This window comes from Pangasianodon hypophthalmus, chromosome 10, assembly GCF_027358585.1.
Source record: "Pangasianodon hypophthalmus isolate fPanHyp1 chromosome 10, fPanHyp1.pri, whole genome shotgun sequence".
NCBI classification, from domain to species: domain Eukaryota; kingdom Metazoa; phylum Chordata; class Actinopteri; order Siluriformes; family Pangasiidae; genus Pangasianodon; species Pangasianodon hypophthalmus.
The window spans coordinates 10,179,492-10,203,810 of record NC_069719.1 but is presented as its reverse complement, the minus strand read 5'-3'; the positions used below and the strand labels follow the sequence as shown (position 1 = coordinate 10,203,810).

At 40.5% G+C, this 24,319-nt stretch overlaps 1 protein-coding gene across 5 annotated transcripts in view; it reads left to right on the top strand.

Moving 5' to 3' along the window:
- esrrb (estrogen-related receptor beta) overlaps positions 1–24,319 on the top strand; it is a 54,831-nt gene that overhangs the window by 10,784 nt on the left and 19,728 nt on the right. For all 5 annotated transcript variants that reach the window (XM_026934391.3, XM_026934393.3, XM_026934394.3 and 2 more), the window contains 2 exons: positions 7,628–8,049; positions 14,056–14,172. In XM_026934391.3, the coding sequence (XP_026790192.1) occupies positions 7,641–8,049; positions 14,056–14,172 (526 nt within the window). In that variant the 5' untranslated portion in view covers positions 7,628–7,640. The remainder of the gene's footprint in view (positions 1–7,627; positions 8,050–14,055; positions 14,173–24,319) is intronic.

Here is a 24,319-nt window from a genome sequence, read left to right as displayed (position 1 = left end):
CAGGACTATGGTGCACCACATAACATGGTAGCATGTTACACAGGATTACATAAAGTGCAAATACATGTCAGTATGGGACGTGCAGAAAAATACAATAAATACACAGGAAAACAAACACACAGGATAGTGCACGATAACTAGACATGACAACAGAACAGTATCATATAAAAAATTAAGGGCTTCGGGAGAGTTCCCACTGAGAGTTATCACTTAGGCACCTTACTCTTCTAACTTTTCAAACTTCTAGAAAAGTTAACAAGTCTGTTTATTTTAATTCAATGTCAGCATGTTATCTCAACCATGTAAATCTTAGTCCATTATACAGGTGCGTTTGTTCTTCTGGTGCTGACCTGCCAATGGCAAGCAGCGAAGCAGAGTGTATTATAATGTAAATCTTATCCTACACCAGCATTATGCGAGCTGTACTGCTCCTGTATCTGACGCATGTCAGAGAGGGGAGTCATGCTGGGTGCTGCACTGGAAACTTTTTGGCAAATGCATTAGGGTTAAACTGCCAGCCAGCTTGAGGGAGTGAGGGAGTGAGTGAGTGCTTGGATGAGAGCTCTGGTTTACAGCCGCCCCAGCTGTAGCTCTCATGTGTTCTTATTTGAGGTTCAGTATGTAGATACATTTCTGTAGCAGTGCTGTAAAGATATTTACTATTAAGGTTCAAACATCAGTGTGTCGAGATGGCGTGTAATTGTGGGTATCTGTCAAAAAACCCTCTTAAGTTTAAGTGCTTAAGTTGTTTAAGGGAAACTTTATTATAGTTTTTATAGTTAAAAAAAAAACATGAGAACTAAATGTGTTTAGGACTGGGAGACAGTATGATATAGATATTGAGATATAGTTGAGTATATTAGGTATAGTTGTGGAGATTAGTGTAAAATGTAAATAAAATATAGAGAAAATATTAAGTAAAAATCCTGTTCTATTTTTTATTTTCTATCATATAGCTAAATTAAATAGGTTGATACATATTGTATATTGTAAGGTTGTGTTTAAGTATTGTAATATGATATTTTTGCCATATTGTTCACTCCTACGGTGAGGTAAGATGGTTTAATTTGATTTGAGCCTTTGCTGCGTGAAGTGAATTTTCTCTTAAATTGCTTTAGTTAAAATGAAAAAACCCTCAGTCTAATTAAGTTTGACTGGAGTTTAGTTTTTTTCAGCAGGACAACAAGTATACAATATTCACTTCACTATTTATAGGAATGAAATATGTGCATTATGTAGAACAATAGAGAGAATTTTCCAGAAATGTTTATAGTATGAATAAGAAGCACCTAATTAATAGGAAAAAGACTGCTAAACATATCACAATACTTGAACACACATTTACACAATATCTGAAATGCATGTGTACCACCACAAATTCTCCTTTAAAACTATTTAATATAACTAAATGTTAGAAAATGCTGCTCTATTTAAAGTTTCAGGATTTAATTGAAAGCTTTTTTTTTTTTTTTGTCCAGAATCTGTGTATCTAGTTGACATTAGTGTCAGTGTGTAATGAACAGCTTCTTCTCATGCAGTCATTATTGTGTTTTTCTTTAGCTCTGTTTCTTCATGACTGAGCATGAGTGAAGGTGCAAACATTCCTACAGTTGATTGTTCAGTAATTGTCAGTTGCACGGGGGCGAGTCAGGTGGATGCGTTCATCTCTCCCGCAGTATATGTATGTGTGTTGCATTTTCCACTGGGCATTCCCTGTGATGAAGAGAGTAATTGATGACTATGGAGCGATGGGCTCTTTGTTCATAGCAGGCAGAGTTCCCCTCTAAACAAGGACAGCCTACGAGAGGAAGATTAATGAACTAATTTCATGCATCGTTCCTTGCTTCTGTCTTCGTCTATTTCCAGCTTATGCACTCAGACCTGTAATATACACATAATGGTGTGCCTTTATAATAATAATAATTCCATCTGTTGGGATTGGAAATGGATGGGCTCAGCATTATGTACATATGCATTAACTCTCAAAGAGCCTCGTATTCATTTAATGCATGTTTAGTTATCTTGAATTGACTGTGGTGGATGTTAAATTTGATTAGGAAATGAGGTTTCCTTTGTGTCCAATATGGCAGAATTCGTTTTTGGGTATCTAGAGGAGTTATTTTTGAATGTGCAGTGCGCTTTTGTGCTTCTGTAACATCAATCTGATAGTGTTTAGGATTTGGGAGTCTGATCAGAAATCAGGTTAACATATTTCTGAAAAGTCAGACATCACCGTCAGGAATAGTGATACTGAGTAAAATGGAAATGGGCCTGCAAAGAAGGCTGCATGAAGAACAAATTCATATCAGGGCCTCATGCTCCACCTGAGATTTTGATGTCCGTATGGTGAGTGATGTTGAAGCTATTCACAGTGATTTATGTCAAACAGACTTTTTTTTTTTTTTTTTAGTAAACCAAAGACACCCTGAACGATTTCTACAAAGGGACACCCACATACTCATTTCACTTCGTTTCAGAGGCCCGGAATATATTTGATGTCAGCTAATTATTTAGCAGGAAAAGCACCATTATACATAATTTATAGTGTAAAACGAAAAAAGGGAGCGATTTAAAAAACCCTCCCTAGTGTGTGCCAAGCGAGGACTGAACTACTTTTTCCATATGATGAGCTGTTCAATTCAATAGGGAGCTTTACCACTGGGCTTGCACAGTTTCAGGTTAACCCATTCACTGCCACAGAGTGAGCGGAGCAGTATGTACTGCACACACACTTTATAAGATGCAGGTTTTTTGCATTGCATGTATGCACCATTAACAGTGTAAAGGTAAACAAACTAGGCCTAATCAAAATAAACTGTACATAGAAAAATCACAGTCACAAAAAGTGCAGTATAGGGGTCACTTATTAGACATTATTAATTTATAGCTAATAACTATGTGTACAGATAGTGAATAAAGCAGGTATTTGGCAACATGGGTTGCTTAATAGTGCTTTATCTAGTGTTCTCATATTATTCTTGCTTTGGTTTGGTGTTACCTTCTTCATTTTAATAACTACTGTTTCACTCAATGTGCAGCTGTAAATGATTTGTCAAATCATTGTAAACCTAGCGTTGTGCTCTCAGTCCGTGTGGAAGAAAGATGTATGTGTCCAGTACAAAACACTATTTTACAGTGCAAACTCCAAAGTGCTCCACAGTAATGCGTTGGTCTGTTCATTAAAAGATGGTACAAAAGTACCAAGAATCAAATTGGGTGTAAGCGGGATATCAAATATATTTCAACTTCATATAAGTATTAAGACATACATTTGTTACATACTTTACTAAAAACTTATTAAGGGGAAGCAGGAAAGAATCTGTAAGGTGTAAAAAATATAGGTATGTTAAATAAAGCACTGTTAGGCTGTTATTATTGCTGTTTTCACTATTTATATACACACTTATTAGATATATTAAAGTCTAATAGGTGACACGTATACTAAAGTGTTACCATTTCCCGCCATTTGTGCAATTCTGCGACATGATGCAAGTCTCCCAGCTGATCAGTGACTTCAGCTAGCTGTGGAATTGTCTACTATTCTCTCTTCTCATATGTGCAAAGGCTTACGTCAGTGTACGGAGTGTTCCTGTCTGAAGACGACCCCCTCACCCCTCTCCTCAGAACAGGAAGGAAGGAAAAGATCAATAAATGTGATCTGCGTCTGGGCCGGGGCTATCAGACCAGGCAGGGGCAGTGAGCACGGCTAGGGCTCATGTTGTCGTGAGTGAGCTCATAGTTTTATAAAGACTGCAGTGGAGAAGCCGGGCAGAGGGGCTAAATTTAATCCTGGGCTGCAGACGCGCGAGTTTAATTGCTGGGCTGCTGGGCCGGGCCAGTCCCCCTTGTGGTAACCCAGCACCAGCCGCCACTGCGAGTAGCCCACACGGACTATTGATCCACTGCCCTATCTCTCTTTCTTTTTTCTCTCGTTCTCTCGTTTCTCTCATTCTCTTATTTGGCCTGCTCTGCTCCTCTGCTCCATCATCCAGATTATTCTCCACTTCTGTGGTGCGCCGTCTGCTCTTCTTATTTTAGTTTCTCTTTCAGTGTGTTCACTACTCACTCACTCATCTTTTTTGTTTTTTTAATCCTTTTGTTTTTATATTTTATTGGCCTTGTAAATCTTTGACTGGCTGCAGTGTTTTAGAATGTTCTTTTTTCAATTTCTGTGCCTCGCTGCTTAGAAAATTATAATGAATGAGCATCTCCAAAATGAAATCTTGTTTAGGGATACAGACAGATCCGGGTGGAACACAGGAAGTGTGGCTATCTTTACTGCCTTGATTTCGTATTGATGTTTTCAGTGTGCACTTGCTTTTCACTCTCTGTCTCAAACACACACGCACACAATTTTAAAAATTGCCCCCTAGGTCTGGGGCCCCAATATTCCCTTGGTAGCTGTTAACCCAAAGCATTTATGTGGCTAGGCAGAGGCATTCTCCATATTTCCTAGTGGTCCTCACTGGGCCAGTCTGGCTCATACCTCCCCCCTTCCTCCCTCTAGAGAATGCACTTCATCTAAAAAAAAAGAGCCTCATTTCATTTGCATGGTCTTGTGTTGAAACTAAATATTGTCTACACACATAGACACAATGACTAAAGCACAAAATGCACTTTGTTGTATTTGTCAAATACACTTTACTGTGAAAACAGTGTCAGTTGCTCTACACTCACTGTTTAGTAAATTCACCCCTGCTGTAAATGTTGCCTTGCCTCAGTGTGAGCTCTCTGCACCATTCTCTGCCTCCAGAGGAAAAGGGCAACGTAGCAGTGTGGCAGCTGCCCGCAAGGCTTGACTGTTGCCTGCGAGCCCAGAGGAGTGTGAGTGCCTGTCAGGAGTTAATTGAGTTCCTCCTCTAGTGGCTGCTCCCAGGCCAGACCCTTATCAGGCACATCGCCTGGGGTCCTCTGACTGATCCCCCTGCCTCCTCAGAGGGCCATCTGATAGCGCCCTGTCTGCAAAGGACTTCCCGCTCTAACTGTGTGTGTGTGTGTGTGTGTGTGTGTGTGTGAATGTGTATGTGTGTGTGTAACAGAGAGAGAGAGAGAGAGAGGGAGAGAAAGGAAGACAGAAAGAGCTTGGTGGAGTGCATTCTGCTCACTTGAATGTGAAGGAACTGCGTACAGAATGCACATACATAAATTCAGAATTATTTTGTGAATTTTTGTATGAACTGCATTAAGTGTACTGACGTGGTACTAGTGGCCATGCGTGGGCACTTTTTTTTTTTTTTGTAAGAGGTGTAAGGATTGCCATGGCACGGTGAGGTTAGAGAAACAAGATGCCACTGAGGGTGAGAGACTCAGCATTCGTCCGTGGCCTACAGGAACACGGAGGGCACGGGATCATTAGAGCAGCTAATCTCCAGCGCCGCCGCCGTGGCACAATGACATTACAGCAGCTAAAATTCTGTTAGGACCGCCGCAAGGAATCAGATTAGCCTCAAACTGAACATTATGCTTTTGTGGCCACCACTCAGCATGAATTTTGATGGGGGTACAGGGGATCAAAAGCTCGGGGGGGTGGAGAAAAAAGAGGAAAAAAGGTCTTCGATGCTCAGAGCATGGTGAGGTAAAGCACAGGGAAGCGTGAACTTTAAACATAAATGCTGGACTTTCTTTAAGGTTGGTATAATCTGTTGCAAAACATTTTTGATGTGCTTAAAACATGAATTAAGTTTAAAAATCAATGGCAAAAGATTTTGATTATTTAAGGTGTGATGGTAGTGGTGTGAGAATGGTGCATTGATCTAGAGCAATATTTTCATTATGAACCCAGTGCTGGGAGTTAAAACACTTATGCAATTATGTTAAGTGTCACCTCCACACTAACCCTTGGCCTTTGAACCTCCCTGAAGTCCCCTGAATTTGAGAAATAAAGGCTAAATGGAAATGTCATGTATTCTGACATTTGAAATATATAGCTTTTAATAGTGAATGTGTGAAAAGGTGATCTCCCTCTCTCTCTATCACACACACACACACACGCACACACACGCATATCTGTATTCAGAAACTGAGAATTGTATTGGTGTTGAGAATCCAAAAAATGTGCTGAGGTTTTATATTTTTGTCAGTCTTTTGCCATAAAAATAATAGAATTTAAAAAAATTATGACTTAAGGTTTATGATTTTAGTGCTAAACTTTTTTTTGTTTTTGATAAAAAATTAACGATAATAAAAAATTTACTTAATATAGTGGCCCAAAAAAGCTTTTGAGTTCTCAAAGGCCTTATTCTGCAAGGTCAACGGTTTTAACAGGAGGCAGTTTTTTATTATTTATTTTAGCAGTTAACCTTTTTGTGAATTTCCAGAGGTGGCGGCAGCTGTGGCTGTGATGAATATACATGGTGGGAGAGAGAGAGAAAAGCCTAGCAATGATTTAATTTGACACGTTGACCCTGTATCCGCAGACATGGGAAACCGGGATGAGAAAGTAAAGGTGACCCCATGACCTCAGGCCTTGAACCCTACAGTAACCCACACTTACAATTAAATCAGCCAGGGAGGAAGAGAGTGACAGCCGAGGGACAGAAAAGGGATATAGGTTTCTTTTCTGTCCTATAGCACATTCATTTCCTCTTCTCTTTCTTTTCTTCAAAGCTCTTCTGTTTCTTTGCATTTTCTTTGTTTATATATTACCTGAGAGAAACACTTTGTTTTGCTGATGATGGGGAATCCTGACAGTGACATGTAAGCTCCTGTGTGTCAATATTTGCCATTAGTTAGCAGTATGCTAATTATGCTAATACACTAAAACAAAATGCATGGGGTGTGGGCCTGCCACTCAAAAACTAACCCCACCAACCTGATTTGCATAAAGCTAAGTGAAGCTCAGTTTCAATAATGTGAGCAAATACTGACCTCTCACCCCACTGTCTGCACCCAGTACTAACGTATGAGTAACGTAGGTGTAATACAATGCAGATCCTCCCTTTTTTATTATGATAAGAATGAAAATTTTTACTTGTGTGTGGCATACATGTGCAACAAGATGTATGATCACATTTTTTATTTTCATCAGTTAATCAGTAAATATGCAGGATTTGCTTGTGTTTAAACAATACTCCACTTCTCTTAACCCAGGAAACACCTTGAACCTTCCACATCTCTGTGTTTCTGTTTTCTTCCTACTCAGTTTGAATTTTCCATTCCTCAGCTCGTGTAGTTCTTTGGCAAGCTTACAATATGGGTGGATTTTTTCTCTTCTCTTCTTTTTTGCTTTTTTTTTTTTTTTTTTAAACATTTAATCTATAAGCATGCTGTCGTTTGTCCCAGAATCCGAGCTTGATGATTAGATTACTGTGACAGCAAGTCTCTTAGAAAGGGAAATGTCTGGACAAGCTTGCGCACACAAACACTGATGTTCTTCATAATATTAATAATATATGTCCATTTCAAAGCTGCATGAAAGCATCTCTCTCTGATGCAATTTAACAGTAGTGTAGTTCTTTTTAGGCTTAAGTAATATAAAATGAAATACACCTCCTTATCACTTTCTAGCAATGCTTGTGACAGTAAAGTCTTGTGTACATTTTATTAATATGCAGATCTGGACAATTCATTTGGAATATTAGAATCCTGGATATTGAATTTCCTCATTTTTATTCTCTTTTTCTCTCAGGCTGTTGAACAGGATGGCCGCTGAGGAGCGGCACCTGCCCTCCAGCTGTGGCTCGTACATAAAGACAGAGCCATCCAGTCCGTCCTCACTGGTGGACACGGCCAGCCACCCAAGTCCCGGGGCACACTCAGACGCCAGCGGCGGCTACGGCAGTGCCATCCACAGCCACTCCAACGGCCTTGACTCTCCGCCCATGTTCACGCCAGCAGGACCCCTCGGTGCAGCGGGCAGCGGCTGCCGCAAGCGCTATGATGACTGCTCCAGCACATTGCTCGATGACTCGGGCCCAATCAAGTGCGAGTACATGCTCAATTCCATCCCCAAACGGCTGTGTCTGGTATGTGGAGACATCGCTTCTGGCTACCACTATGGCGTGGCCTCCTGTGAGGCCTGCAAAGCCTTCTTCAAAAGGACCATACAAGGTAAACAAACAAACAAACAAACAATCAAACAAATAAATAAATAGTTATTATTTAAAATAATAAGCAGATTTCAGATCTCTGAATGATGCAACTCCATTCAGTCAGTGTTACACACACACACAGTGGATAGTGTCCCATTTGGCAACACTGGTGACATCATCAACATAATCAATTCAGTAGCTTGTCTGCAAGGCGTGTATTATTACACTGACACATGATCAGATGACCACATTGACCGGACATGAATAGAAATCAAAGACAGTACATTTTTCACTGTTTTCTAGTCTTCGCTGCTTCAAATAGCATAAGATCTAAAAATTTTTAAAAGAGTTAGAACTAAATGCACCATATAGATTAACTTATTTTCAGAAGATTACAATACTGATATTGCAGAAGACTGCAAATAAAAAAATGATTCAGATAAACTTTTAGTGGGTGTTTTAATAAATTGAGTCATTATACTGATTGAAAAAAGAAAAAAACATTTGACATTAGACAGGTACAGCAGTTTGTTTTTATATATAAAGCATATCAGAATCTCAAGGTGCAACAATATAAACATAATATGCTATTTTTGTACATATTGCCTAGCCTTGGTAAGACTGTCCATTGACAAGTCTTAATCCAGTCAATCCAGTTTAATTTTTTTTGCTGATTTGATTATTCTGAATAAGTCAGAGTTGCATTTTTCCATGTGTTTTGAAGCTCAGTGTTTATTCATGAGACTTTTTTGTAACTGAGGTTTAATTTGTGTGAGTGTTGTCCATCAATTGCACATGTTGAGCTATATACATACATACATACATACATACATATACATATATATATATGATCCGTGTGCGCAGCGTAGGTACTAACAGCCAGCAGTCACATTTGACACGTTTGGCACAGGCAGTACAGTCAGTGTGTTGTGACCCAGATATTAATCAGATGACGTCACACAGGTGTGTATGTGTGTATAAGGAAAAGAGAGAGAGTAAGAATAAAGCATGACTACCCATAATTACAGCCTGATCTCATTGCTCTGCCATTGTAAACTTTTAACAACATGGTAACGCTAAAGCGAATCTGAAGGTCTGAGTGGCCTTATTACACAGAAGGTTATTGGCTGTGCTTTAATGTTCTAAATATCACTATTAGATAGTGGAAAGAGATTCAGTGTGCATTTACAAATGGGAAAAGTTACAGTTTTTATTCAGGTGTTTGATTTCTGTTCTGTCCGCGATGTTGAAATTGGCCCAGTGGTCCTATCAGCTTTAAACAGTCTATGTACCTTTTTGCAGACAAACAGCTGCCTTCGTCCAAATCCTTCTATTTGCACTCACTTCCACAGCAATCTCCTCTATTGACAGAAGATGAGTATTTTCCCTCAAGTCACATATTTAGAAACAGGCTTTTTAGTCTGCTACAGCGAGGTACAAAAAGCTATTACACTGGAGAGACAAAAAAAAGACTCTTGAAAGAACGAGCCATTTTAAGTGGAGTGATGGCCTAAACAATTAAGAAGAGGAGCGTTCCATGAAAGAAAAGAAAGAAAATGTCAAAGACCTTTCTGCTTATTCCTCTTCTCTATGTCAAGTTGAAATTTTCTTCTCTGTCTCTCCCTCTCTTTTGCTCCTTTCTTCCTCTTGGAGGGCTGCCTGTAATGGACCTAATCTTGTGCCGTTTGTCCGAGCCACAGGAGTTTTGTCAATAACAATCAGCGTTCAGAAGGAGTAATTAAGGCCGAGGCTTTTCATTAGGCCAAAGGGAGGGGGCTGTCTCTGGGGACGACCGCCGCAATTAGAAACGCAGGCACGCGTCGCTGGGTAATTTCAGTGAAGGGGAAGGAAGAAGGGATGAAAAAAGAGGAAAGAGAAAAAAAACCTGTGGACTTTCTTTAGATAGGAGAGGGACACTGCTCCTCTTTTGAGAGAGCGGGATAGAGGCGGGCTAATGGCATAATAAGCAGACATGGTCCCAGACTGAACACGGGAGGATTTTAGGGGTAAAATAAAGTAAAAAAAGAAAAGAGAGCACAGAGGGCAGCTGAGAGGATGAGTGGGGAAGAGAATGGGCAGACAAAGAGCACTTAAAGAAAAAAACAGGGTAAGTGATGTGAATTAGACGTGATTAATTAAGTAAATAATGAAGCTGACGAGGGTTGTAAGTGTGAGCCAGCGTCCCTTTAATGAGGACAAAGCAGGAGAGGTGGCGTTTAATTTGCCTTGTCATTTTAATCAATTCCATTCAGCCTTAACGCCACTGCAAAATGGCTTTTTTACTGCCAAACATGTAATACCTTCTCCACATTCACGAGTCTTATTGAAAAATGAGTTGTCACAGCTGCACATGCTGCTTTTGCCTCTTTATCACCAAGAAGGTATTGTTAAAAGAGAGTGATCTAAAGCCTCACAGTGACTAGCAGGTAAACTGCAGGCATTTAAACTCTTCAGAAGTCATACCTGAGCATATTCAATATATACAGTACGCTGTGTGCTTTTTCCCCCAAACATCACTCTGCCTGCGAGTAAAGACATGATACATGTTGTATATCCAAACCTAGAATAAACTTTTTATTGTTCCATATTTCATGTGCTTTATCTCTTTCTACACCTTCCTGAACTGAGCCACCACTTTTCTATAAACCAGTGTAGTTTAATACCAAGCTGAAATAAGGTCAAAGGAAATATAATCTGGCAATAAGTTGGAGTATTTTTGTCTAATTATTGATGTAGGATGGTATCTCCTAGCATGTGTTATCACATTGAGAGAAGAATACCTTGTCATAAAGTTCAACAGAAATTTCTTTTCATTCTTTATTTCTCTCGTTCTCCCTTTTTCCTGGCTTCATTTAGCTTTTTTTTCGGTTCACTTCATCCCAACCCTGAACCTCCCTACAGACAAAGACTCCTCTGGCCTTACCTTTTCAACACAAAGGTGGACATCAAATCCATCTCCTGTCACCTATTCAACCAATGTAAGGCCCTTTTGATCCTGCACATTGAGATAGTTACATCAAGTCAAAGCCAAGCCCCAAATTATAAAGTCATCTCTGATCACCATCCATCCACGACCACCGCCATCTTGACCCCCCCCCCCCCCCCCCCCCCAACCCCCCATTGCCCCAAACACCTTGTGCAGACCACCAATCAAACACCATACATCTTCTACTTCTAATTTCCTACTCACTTTGAACACAAGTATAGGATGAAAACTAAACCATATCAACTGGCCCACTCTTTCTTCTCTCCAGTAATAGAGCTTGACAGTAAGCCTGTAAAAGTCAGTTTAGATTTTGATGAGAAATACCTGCCATTTTACTGTAATTTACTTACTCGCCCTGAGTCTGCCCCACACCACGCCCTGGCACAGGTCCTGAAAAGCCATAAAAGAAATTGAGACAGATAAATATTGAGAAGATAAAACTCTTTGCATTAAATCTTTTTTCCACTCCAGTTATTTTTATGCTTAATAAAATAACACTTAATATGAAACCAGATCAACTGAAAATGCTGGAGATTAAAAAAAAAAAAAAAGCTGTATATTTAACTTTTTTTTTTTTTTTTAGCTTAAATGACTGACTGGATAATAAACATTGCTTTATTGTTTCCATTCTTATGTAGCTTCCCCTGTATCTCTAGCTATAGACAGGTGTTTGGGAACAAAACAGCTTTGTCTGCTTTTTTTGATCCAGTAGAAAACATATTAATATTGTGCTCAGACCTTGATCTCTGTTATTTTATTGAACATTGATTGAGTACACTTTGGGTGTACATGCTTGGCCAGTGGATTTTAATGGATTAATGTATTTTAGCAGAGCTGCATTTGGTGAGTCCACGGATGTAACAGGTAAACTAGAGCAATCTGGACATCCTAAGGGACTCGTAGGACTTCCTGCTGTGCTGATAAATTGTGCCAGTCAGGCAGCCAGGATATGGGCTCCATTTACCAACAGTGAAATGCAAGATGCATTCAACAATAAGGAACAGATGCAAAACAATAGAAAATGCAATTTTTCATGCAACATTTTAGTCTGGTGTTGCAGAAAGAATCCTTGAAGGCCACAGAGATGTGAAATGACTTTAACTAATGTAGGTAGACTAATCCAAGACAGTGCTAAAGACTGTACCATAGATTTGTATATATGTCACAGAATTTTAGATAGTGTACACCGGATTAAGCCATTCTCTGAAAACTGGAAATGAAAAAACAAATCTGGGCACAGATGTGTTGAAAGCATCTACCAATCCTTAGCTAGCAAAGAAGCACATCGGAAATATATTTGATTATAACTGTTTTTTTTTTTCACATCAACAAAAGGGAAAACAGGAAGAGGAGCAATCCAACTTCATCACACTAATTTTCACACCTTTATTTACTCCAAACCCAAAGAGATCTGTGGAATTTGCATACTGATTTGTATAACCCAGATAAGAGGTGGAATTTCTAATTATTTAATATATCTAGGGACCTTCCACTTGATCTGTGCAATAATGTTAACATAATTGCCAGACTGAGGAATGGGAAATGGAGGGAAGCAGAGAAAAAGATGGTAGCGTATAGCATTGCTATTCCTACGTGGAAGATAGCACCAAAGCTGAAGGAATGAAATGTAAACGTGGTGCTATCAACTGAATATATCATGTTATATTTTATGTAATTTTTTTTAGCAAATTCAGTAAGTTTAGAGTATGAGTGAAAGAGTAAGTTTATAGTATAATGTATGAACTTGTAGTCCATATATATTTGGATGTTTTTGCAGGTGTTGAATATAACATTCAGCCTTAATCATGTAAAAACTCAAGATTTACATGATGACTATATGCAGTTCATATAGGTTTTTTGAAAGATATTCAAAACACGCCCATGCTGAATCGGTGTGGTATTGTAGGTGTGCTTTCGTATCATTCCCCCATTTATAGCAGACTGTTATTCTGCATTCAGAGCTCTCCCTTGCCATTACCCATACACATCCTAATTGAAATGCCTCCCTCTAGTTAAGTGTACCTACATGGACACACGTAGAATGGGATCGTATATCAAGCACTCTAGCTATTGTTAGTCGTACAATACAGCAGAAACAGCTCTTTTATTGTGTACCAATGAAACCCCTATTCATTTGTATCAAGCGCTGTAGTGCTTGACTTGAATAATGCATCAGTGCAGTAGACACACTATATGTAAATAGTTGGGGGGGGGTGCGGAGGGGGGGCGTAGGGGGTGCCACAGTGAGAGCAGGTTCAGATTTGGTGGAACATAATATAAAGTGCTTAGGGTGGTGCATGTAAGTCTGATCCTGGTTGCTGGTCGGTGGAGGGGTTTGGAGAGTGCAAAGGGATGTCATGGCATGATCTCAGGATCATGACTGCTCAGAATTTCGAGACATTGACTGTCAGGGCACTTTCGGCTTCTCTGCTCACTTTTGCTCACAAAGACATGAAATGAAAAACTTTCATCATCTTTTCTGATGATCACGCAGTGTCTAGATTCTGTTCAGAGTGATAGTTTTAATGCCTTTTTGAAGATGAAATACAAATAACTCTTGCGGATGTATGCAAGCTGCTAAACTTAAGGTGTACATTTATGGGGCAAATCAGAGTGAACCAGGATTAACCAAACACGGACCAATCACGGTGTGTTTCTGATTCGTGTCAAATCGGACTTGTCCAGTAAAGGACGTCTGTGGTAGGTCAGTGGATTTGTTTTAGTGTGTTGTTTGATTTGGCCTTTCTGCTTACGTCCATGTTCTTCTCTCTGCTTTCTGTCATTTCTTATGACTAAATCAATTTAGTGAAGAAAATAAGAGATCATTCTACAGGTTTATGTATGAATTACAAATGATGAATAATGTCTGACCTGATGAACATATTGATGTAATGTCTGAATAGATGCATCTCAGTGCCATAATAAGCAATACATTTCCCAAGAACTGTTCTACATTAAGGATGTATTTATGTGATCTCCAAGAAAACCATGTATAAAAGGAGACAGATGTGATATTTCTTTATCTTTTCTTCTGCTCAGGTAACATAGAGTACAGCTGTCCGGCCACCAACGAGTGTGAGATCACGAAGCGAAGACGCAAGTCCTGTCAAGCCTGCCGCTTCATGAAGTGTCTAAAAGTCGGCATGCTAAAGGAAGGTAATGAGCTTCTTAGACATTTCTACCTGGAAATCATATTCTACTTTTTTTCCCTGTCCATCTGACAGACATTTTCCTGATTAACTTGTGCAGCCTCCTTGAATCGAATGCTTTATTCCAGGACAACTTCATAACAACAATATGACCAGAAGTGTATCACATGACTGGTGTCCGAACATACTATTCTACCATTTTGGAATTCCGAATCAGAGTAATCCTTGATACTTGGGATGCTATTTTTGTTGCTGTTCTGAAATTAAATGAAGCTTAAAGTTATCCCTTTGACAGCTTTACCAACCTACTGGTAGCAAAGCCTTAGTATCTAATTTTCACTTAATAATACAACATGCTGGCATTTAAAACAGCTGTTGTGAAGTTATTTTGCCGACACAGAACAAGACACAGTTCTGATGCTGGTGTAAAAAAAAGTAGTTGGCTGATTTGCCAATGGGCTAATGCCAGGCCAGAACGAAGTTTAAGGGCCCTGTTGGCATGGCCCAGCTCTCCGCCCCCTATGTCCCAGCCACAGAGCAGTAAATAATGCGCCTGTTGGACAGAGAGACAGAAATATGCTGAATAGGTCGATCCCTGCATCTGACTAATAGAAGTGTAACAGTATTCCGACTGGAAGGGCTTCAGCGCGGTCCCTGAGCACACACTCCAGCCGCTCTCAGCTCTCCCCGGCATATTGATCCGCTAAATGTTTTCCGAACATCTCAGCTCCCTTCCTGTGGATGCTTTTTTAAAGTCATGTCACTTGGGAATTCAGTGACAATTAAACATGCTGGTCATGGATTTTTTTTTTTTTTTGTCTTGGACAGGTTTCTCTCTTCCTCCAGTTCAGCTCTCTGGAGGGCCTGTGTTTGCTAGTTTGTCTCTGCCTGACCAGCAATGTGTATTTTTTTAATAAAGTAAAATTTCTTTTAAATGGAAAACAGAAGTGAACATTAATGCAGAGATCAGACACAGGTTCAATAATATATTTTGCATATTTATCTCTTAACTTTAATGAAATGCAAGAGGAATGTTATATAATGTGCTTTACGAAACAGTCATACATATGTAGGCAATATTGCATGCATACATTGAGAACAGGTGAATAGAATATCCGTTGTGGTGGTGTAATACACCCAATCCATCCATTTAGTGTCTGTAAATGGCTCTTCCTCAAAGCAGCACAGAGCAATCTATATGGACCTAAGTGAGGTAACGAAATCTCTCAACTGCATGTTGAGATAGAGGGAGGGAGAGCAAGAGAGAGCGAGAGAGAGAGAATGAGGGAGTAATCGCATTACTAGCTGATGAAAAATTAATGGAAATATATTATCTAGAGGAATAAGAGACTAGAAAATAGGGAGAGATGGTCATAAATGAATCACCAGTGTCAGTGCAAAAAATGAAGCTTAGCTTAGGCAAGAGCCAGTCGACTACATGCCCATAGTCATGTACCACACATGACAGTAGGCGGCCGGTAGAGACGGAATGACGAGCAGACATTTCTCTCAGCGGATGCTCTAGCAGTGGATAATGCACTGAGAGAAAATCATAAAGAATTCAAATAATTCTTAGACTATGAAATTATGATTGTAGTCTCTCCCTTGCACATTACATTCCTTCTTTTTCTTTTATTTAACAGTTGTTAAAATTTAGAATTGGTGGTTCTCTTTTGCATATGAATGAAAGAGTGAACAAACATATGATATCAACCTATATCTTCTCTGTTGTTTAGACTATTTTTGCCCCTGGGATATTTCTCAATAAGAGTAGTCTATAAATGAACCCTAAACAGTACTCAAAATAGTTTATTGCTCACAGGACCCAGATGTATAAATGTGTCAAACATTACCACATGAGCTAATAGAAGCTTTTTAGGTGGTTGATTTATACCGGATAGATGCTGTGCCAGAGAATAGTGCGGTGTGGAGAACACAGCACACCTTCTCTAATTTTCCTCTAGTCCTCTATTATTTAGAAAAGGTCATATCTCCTGTCCTTACTCATTCTGCTTGCAGATACCTACATTCTTCTTCAATGTGACTCTACTTCTGTCCTCAGCATACCCCTTATTACTTATGAACAAGTAACTTGTAGCACTTAACACGAAGCTCTTAAGCTCCATCCACATCAGTGCCGGGCCAGTCAGCGTGTACCCACACTCCCACCTTCACCTATAATTTCCAAACACTATCAAAATAAGTAAATACATTTTGCAAATGAATATGAAGACGTGAAAGGCATCTTACTGTGCATTTGGTCTCTCTCCTCAATGCAAGGTCGTGCGTCTGTCTTCCTGCCTACGCTACGTGAGCGCGAAATCAATCAGGCATTTCAAGGAGACAAGAACAAAACAGAGACCCGTGTCCATCTCTCTGAAACTCTTCCTGTCGCTTGGTAACCGCTGAGGAGAAGGCTGCCTCCAGTCTGGGCTCTTTTAGTAGGTTAGAAGTGGAAAGGTCATGCAGTGAATGGATACGATCAAGCCTAATTATAACTATACAGCTTGTAGAAAGTGCAGCATAGACCATAAACCTCCATTGGTACTTAATTGTTTTTGCACTGTCTTTAAGCCTCTGAGATTCCAGGGATTGTCATAGGCTCAGACAAATGTAAATTTCTGAAAGATTCCAAATTTACATGCACAATTTGGTCTTCGATTTGCATGAATTCATTAAACATTATAAAAATCTATCCTATTCAAAATTATAGAATAGTCATAGTAATCATATGATGTGACAATATTTGGTTGTGTTTTGGTGCGTGGTCAGACAGTGTAATGCGGCGGCTGTTCTTAGAGATATGCAACAGAAGTCGGCCTGAAACTCCTGTGAAATTGCTTCATTTCCTCCCGTCTGTATAAAAGAGGAAGTGATCAATAGATCTACTCAAATGTCAAGGACTACAGTTTTTTCCTCTGATCAATGGAGGAGGATCAGAGCTGAGATGATAGGAAAAGATTCTATTGAGAGATTACACTGATGTAATCCAATGGCTACAGTCCTTTAACTGACTAGCAGATCCATACAAGTCTCTTATCCATACATGGAGTGTGATATTTAGAGTAGAAAATACTGAACATGCTACAAAAAAAGGTAAGGCAACAGGAATGTACATGTAGGTAGAATTTAGTCACCAGTTTAGTAATTTAGTAAGCATGTGCAGGCATATAAATCCTAGACAGAATCCAAACTGATAACAAAAAAGATACATACGCAGGATAACAGCTAAAGCAAAGTGATGCACATACAGAGGTTGAGGAAGCCAGGCACTGATGTGGGGAAGGTCTTCCCCAGCCACATGGTGACCCATGGCTGAGAAACAGGCAGGTCTGTTTGATGATCTCAGAGATACACTGACACCAGAGCAGCGTCCTGAATGTCTGTGGCTAGTGCTTAAGATGGCTCCCCAATACCGCAAATCTCCCAGGACACAGATACTGAATTCAACAGCTATTCAAAGAGTTAAAGAAGATGTATGCTGGAGAATCCTCAGTCCAGCACTCTTAGAAGATCTGCAAAGAGAGCTTGCCTCATAAAGTAGACCAGGAACGACAAGCCTAAAAAGACTCATGAGAACTTCATAGTATATAATAGCATTCATTCTCTAAATGATTCTCCTAAGGATCAAGAAGAGCGCTCGGTTAATCATAAACTCAGTCCATGGTAAGATAAGCATGGGTGGATAATTTGCAGTTTCCGGTGGTGATTGGCCTGTACCTACAAATGGCAAACTGCCAGCAGATGTAACCACTCGTCCATCACAGGAGCATTTATCTGACAAGGGTCAGTATGCACAGTAAATGTAAGCATATTGGTGGACGTAACTAACTTCCATTTTAGAGATATCTGCTTTTACCACAAATTGCTGGGTGAGGTCTGGACGGTTCAGGAAAATGGCTGAAGCAAACCTTTTCTTGGGAGTGTGGATGGCTGTGGCACCAACTTAAGTGCAGAGGAGCTTATGTACCTTTAAGAGGGGTACTGATGGAAGCTACCACCATACTGAAGCCCATAATAAAGCCTAAGAGGTGTTGTTCCTTTACTGACTTTTTTTTTTTAAACATTGTGGGTCTTATCCAGGACTGCACTGCCTTCACCTATTGTTCATTCATCACGCTCCCATGACATTTTTGTTGTGTCCCCTGATGCACACCTCTAGTCCCAGCCTAATGCCTTGCACAACTGGCAGGCTTTCTTAATAGTGCACCTCCTGTTCATATCTGTATTTGTGTTTGTTTAGAAAACATTACCTATTTATTCCGAATAATGTATACGTATTCGGTTACATCCCTAGTTCATACAGAAATTGAATTTTCTAATTACCTAAATTGTGCCAGTATGTAGTCTGAATTAAATGACCTGATATATTTGCAAAAGATTTCCAGTACCCTCAGCAGTTCATTCCCCCCAGTGTAAAGAGGTGTACGAGTCTGTCAACTGTCTGGCTGCCAGTTCCCCTGAAGTTGGCCAGTTACTCAGCCTAACAGGTGAGAGGATTACAGCAGGCGATAACACATGTTTTCCACCAGAGAGGGTTGGGGGGGAGCGGGCAGTGTGGCCCACTTCTTCATGAGGCCTTAAACCTTGTATATCATCTCTACTGGAAGACAGACATATGAATGACTGCCCAACCACAACTGAAAGCAGCTTTGCATGATTCACATACACTCATGCATGCCCTAGAGAGACAAAACACAGGCACTCTTAAATTCAGCAAGAGAATAATCAAGGAACATAAACAGGAATTCAGAGAGCAGCAAAATTGTGCCATGTGGTGAGATAGCCACTGTCCCAAATGGTGCAATTGTGGTCTTGTGGTTCTTATTTGCTCATGCCTGTGAGGGCCGCTAAGCCACAGGGTGTCAGTTTTCTCATTTTGGGATTCAAATGGGTGCTCAAGAGTGGCTAAAAGTCTTCAGTGGGTACTTCAGGTCATCGGCAGCCCATGACGTCATCCACCCAGCTGGTGGTTGGTACATCATTTGTATTTGTAGGTGTGATCTTTTTTCAGTTTTAAAGTGCCTGTTGTATTCCAATCCTAAAGGAAAAAGATACAGTGGGCATCACAGATACATTGACATAAGCATTTGCATGAGTAATGACTGTGAATTTGTGATGCATTTGTGCATCTCAGTTTGTGATTCTGAAAGATTTCAGGCTGACAGGTTGTTAACTTGCAGAGAAACTGCATGGATTCTGGGCAGGATCATACCATATGCTCATTGTTAACCAGACCTGTTAGATGTAAATGTGATCAGTCATCCTGAATGGAAACGCTCTCAAACATCTGAAGCACTGGCAGAAGAACACACCTCCAGTTTGGACAAAAGCCATCCTATTGCCATCTAACCTGCTAGAGTATGGGGAACTTGCTGTGTCTTACACCTTTCAAGATTCAGTGGTTATTCTTTCAGACTGTCAGCCTGTCCATTACCTCCAGTTCCTTCTCATCGTCACTCATGAGAATGAATGCCATGACATGCTTGCAGGCATCAGGAGCTGCCAGTCAGGGGCTGTGTGAAATAGTGCTGACGAGGGGGTTAGCGGCGGCAACCATGAAAGGCAGGGTTTGTTTGGCCCTGGGACATGGCCCTGTGCTTTTCCCAGCTAAAAACAAGTCCGCCTAAGCTCCTCTTGGCACTGCCAACCATCCCAGCCATGCTGACACTTTCCCCTCTCCCAAGGGACAGGCACCCAGAACAGGTGATAGACCCAAAAATAAGGTTCCCCACCAACCCTCACTGGCCTTCTCAGTCCGGCCCACACAAAGTGAGTGGGGACAGGCCCTTTTGTAGGGGCTGTGCTTGGAGAGGGATTATTATTGTTTTTGTAAGAAAGAGGAGCCTAGGGTCAGCTGGCCCTTGTCCGGCCCCAAGCACGGGGATAATCCCCATGCAAATGCCAAACGCTTTGGCACTGAGTCCTTCTTCTCTCCACTGGCACCCCGCTTGCTTTGAAGAACTGACACCCAAGAGCCAAGCGCTATCTGCTCTGCACCAACAGCAGTGGTCAGAGCTGTACAACACACACGTATACATGCACGTGTTTGTTGATTAAGCTTACAGCTGGTGTGTCTGTAGTCTCATCTGAGTGAAGCAATGCTTGAAGAACAAGAAAAGAGTGACATGCTCAATTCCTCATTTGCATTTCTGCATGTCATCAGTGACCTGGCTGTCTGCGCTTTTTTTGGTTGTGATAACTACTGGGAATTGGCTAAAGTCACATTATGGCATTGCGGTTGTAATCTTTGGTGTCAGGAGTGTTTACCGCATCACTTCCTCTATTGCATTGCTGTTGAATGACAACTTTCCAAATTTGTTCTCTGCCACACTTTTTTTTTTCACTACAGTTGTAGTGGACTTGGTTGACTTTGTTAAACTTGGTATTCAATATTAATCAGTTGTATTAATCGTATTAATTATAGTCACTTATGATACTCTATGAGGTTATTATGTTTTATTCAGTAATATATCTCATTTTATTCTGTTTTTTAATTTGGCCAAACACCAACTCAGAATGGAGTATTGACAGTCAAGTGCCCAGTTGCCTTTACCTTCTATCTCTTGTATCACTTCAAAGAAGTATCAGTGAGATCACAATAGTCCTATGATAAGCCACTAATTTTCCATTGGAGAACTCTCTCTCTCTCTCTCTCTCTCTCTCTGTTTTTAACTTGCTCTCTCACTCTGACCCTCTCTGAGTGTAAGAGAGACTGGCTAGTGCCAAGCTTTAATTCCTGTCAGCATCTGTTAATTATGGCGGGCACTGTTCTAATTAAAACAGGCACCCATGTACCTCGGAATCTTCACACCGGCTTTGCCATGGCTGACACTAACATGTGACATAGAGATGAACATGGGATGTTTCAGAGGGCTGGACTCACACTGGGCCACATGCTTAACAAGAAAGCATAGCATGTGCAAAATATGTCACATCAGTGCTTTGACAGATCAGCTAAATGCGTTTTATGTAGGTTATGTATAAAAGCTTGGAATTCAGATTTAATATAGAATGAGTGCAGTGTGTTAGATGTTAGATGTTGATGTCATGAATAGTGTAATTATCTACTTTGTAAATTGTAATTTACTCTTTGCTCTCTGCTGCAATGCTCATCTTCACGATTATCATAGTGAAATTAAAGTTTCAGTTAGAAGAAATGAGATTTTTACTGCGATTTAGCAACCGTCAAATGATTTCCCAGTGTTTGCTATGAAGGGAGGTACCATAGGGACCAGTGGGTAATTAGGTTAGTGGGTTGTCAGTGTCAGGAAATTGAAAGACAATCCTAATCAGATTCCTGTTTCTAGGGAATCAAATAATTTATATAAGTAGCAGAAATCAGCTCGTTCCTCTGGTAAAACAATAATGCAGTTTGTTTCAGCTGTCCTTTGTTGTGTATGTGATTATTTTAAGTGAAACTGGTCCTCAAAGGGAAATTAAATGATTGCTGAATATCAGGCCACGTTGGAAAATGTCTAGGATGCAATTTTACAGGAACTATAAATATTCTGGAGAACAAATAGATGTTTTTGATCTTGTGATTTTTTTTCTGCGCACTTTTTTAAAACAAAAATCTCTAGAGGTTAACTGTACATCATTCACCTTACTATACTCTGCTGTGGATTTCATTGGTAGCGTAATAGAGTCAAACATTTTATCTGCTCTCTCTCTCTCTCACTCTCTCTCTCCTCCAGCTCTATTTCTCCCCACCCATCCTTGTCCGAGGCCGTTCTCCGAGATGTTCGTGATTATTGTGTTGATTTTTTTTTTTCAAGGCAATGGTGGGATGACATTAGCATAATTTTCAGTAGTAACACTCCAGTCCCATTTCCCATAGCTCCGCGATTCTAATATGATGAAATCATTTAGCAAGTGCTCCCCCATTCGACAGCTCAAGTAGTTGGACATGCTTCAAACCAGTGAGCTTTAAACCGTGCTTTAAACTCAGGAGAACATTACAGTGCTTTTATTTTCATCCATGTAATTTTGACTTTCAGGTTAATAATTCATCTGAAATAAATAGAACTGATTTTTGGAACAGTATGCATTTACATGAATGACAGAGATATGAATTTGCATGGTGTGAAATATAAAAGTGTATTAACATTCTTATCAAATAATTGACTAATAAATAACAGATGTTGTGATGAGCATTGTGGCATTTACTGCACTACATTAGCTCTGAAGTGACTCCAGTAGGGAAGCAGGGGAAATGCACTGATAAGCTTCTACATTCATCCTGCTAGAGTTAGTTAAATAAAACCAGGCTGATTTATTGGACCGTGTGTGTGTATGTGTGTGTGTGTGTGTGTGTGTGTGTACAGCACAGCATAGTAATGTGTGCTTGGGTGTATAGGTGCTGGCCGAGCTGTGTGTATATGAAATGAGTAAGTGTCTCAGCTCCGTGGTTAGCATGCTCAGCGGCTCTGCAGAAAAGCTAAATAATTAGAAGGCCGGTCTGTGAGATCATTGACCTTCGTTTAAATATTCATGTGTTTGTTGTGCAGTGGACAGTGGAGCAGAAGCAGCAGACTGCTCTCACATATGGAGCACTGCCACTCCTGTGACACACTCCACTAAAACAAGCACCAGCCTGCCTCTGCACACTGCCTCTCTCTTTCTCCATCCCTCTCTACTTGTCACACACACGGGTCAGGGTTTGTTTGCGTGTGTTTGTTGTACTTCTGCTTTCTCTGTCTTTCTTTGGTTTTAAATGACTGTTAAGGAGATGAAATGATTTATTTACACTCTGATCGTGTTACCTAAGAGGATTTTAAGTGTGTTTGCATGTGTGTGTGAGAAAGAATGTGTGCAGAGAGAATTCTGGATTCACAAACTGTTGAATCACACAAATTGTCTCTAAATTCCCTGCAAATAGGATTAAAATGAAGATATTTTAAATAAATTGTCAATCTTTCATGAATTTATTCATGAATTTAGTCTGGTAATATAACATTTTATCATTACAATTATCGTGCATACAATTTTGTGCTCTGTAGACATTCTGAGTGAATTTATTTGTGTGTAGGAAAGATAATGTGTGTGTGTGTGTGTGTGTGTGTGTGTATGTGTATGTACACAGCCATGATATTAAAACCACCTGCCTAATGTTGGGTGGGTCCCCATTGTGCTGCCAAAACATCTCTAACCAGTTGAGGTATGGACTCATTCAAGACCTCTGAAGGTGTGCTGTTGTATTTGGCACCAAGACATTAGCAGCAGATCCTTTAAATCCTGGGAGTTGCAAGGTGGGGCCTCCATGGACCTTGTTTGTCCAGCACACCCCACAGATGCTCGATCAGATTGAGATCTGGGGATTTTAAGAGGCCACTGCCATTAAGGAATATTGTTGCCATGAAGGGCTGTACTTAGTCTGCAACAATGTTTAGGTAGGTGGTACTTGTCAAAGTAACATCCACATGAATGCCAGGATTCCTAAGGTTTCCCAGCAGAAAATTGCCCAGAGCATCACACTGCCTCCGCTGGCTTGCTTTCTTCCCATAGTGCATCCTGGTGTCATCTCCTCCCCAGGTAAGTGACGCACACGCACCCGGCCATCCACATGGTGTAAAAGAAAACATGATTCATCAGACCAGGCCACCTTCTTCCATTGCACCATCATCCAGTTCTGATGCTCACGTGCCTACTGTAGGTGTTTTCTGTGGTGGACAGGGGTCAGCATGGGCACTTTGACCAGTCTGCGGCTACACAGCCCCATACGAAGCAAGCTGCGATGCACTGTGTTCTTACACCTTTCTGTCATAGCCAGCTTTAACTTTTCCAGCAATTTGTGCTACAGTAGTACTTCAGTGGGGTCAGACCTGACAGGCTAGCCTTCGCTCCCCCACATGCATCAATGAGCCTTGGGCGCCCATGAACCTGTTCCCAGTTCACCGGTTGTCCTTCCTTGGACCATTTTTGGTAGGTACTAACCACGGTGTACTGGGAACACCCCACAAGACCTGCTGTTTTGGAAATGCTCTGACCCAGTCGACTAGCCATCACAATTTTTCCTGCTTGCAACACATCAACTTCGAGAACTGACTGTTCACTTGCTGCCTAATATATCCCACCCCTTGACAGGTGCCATTGTAATGCGATAATCAATGTTATTCACTTCACCTGTCAATGGTTTTATTGTTATGGCTGAT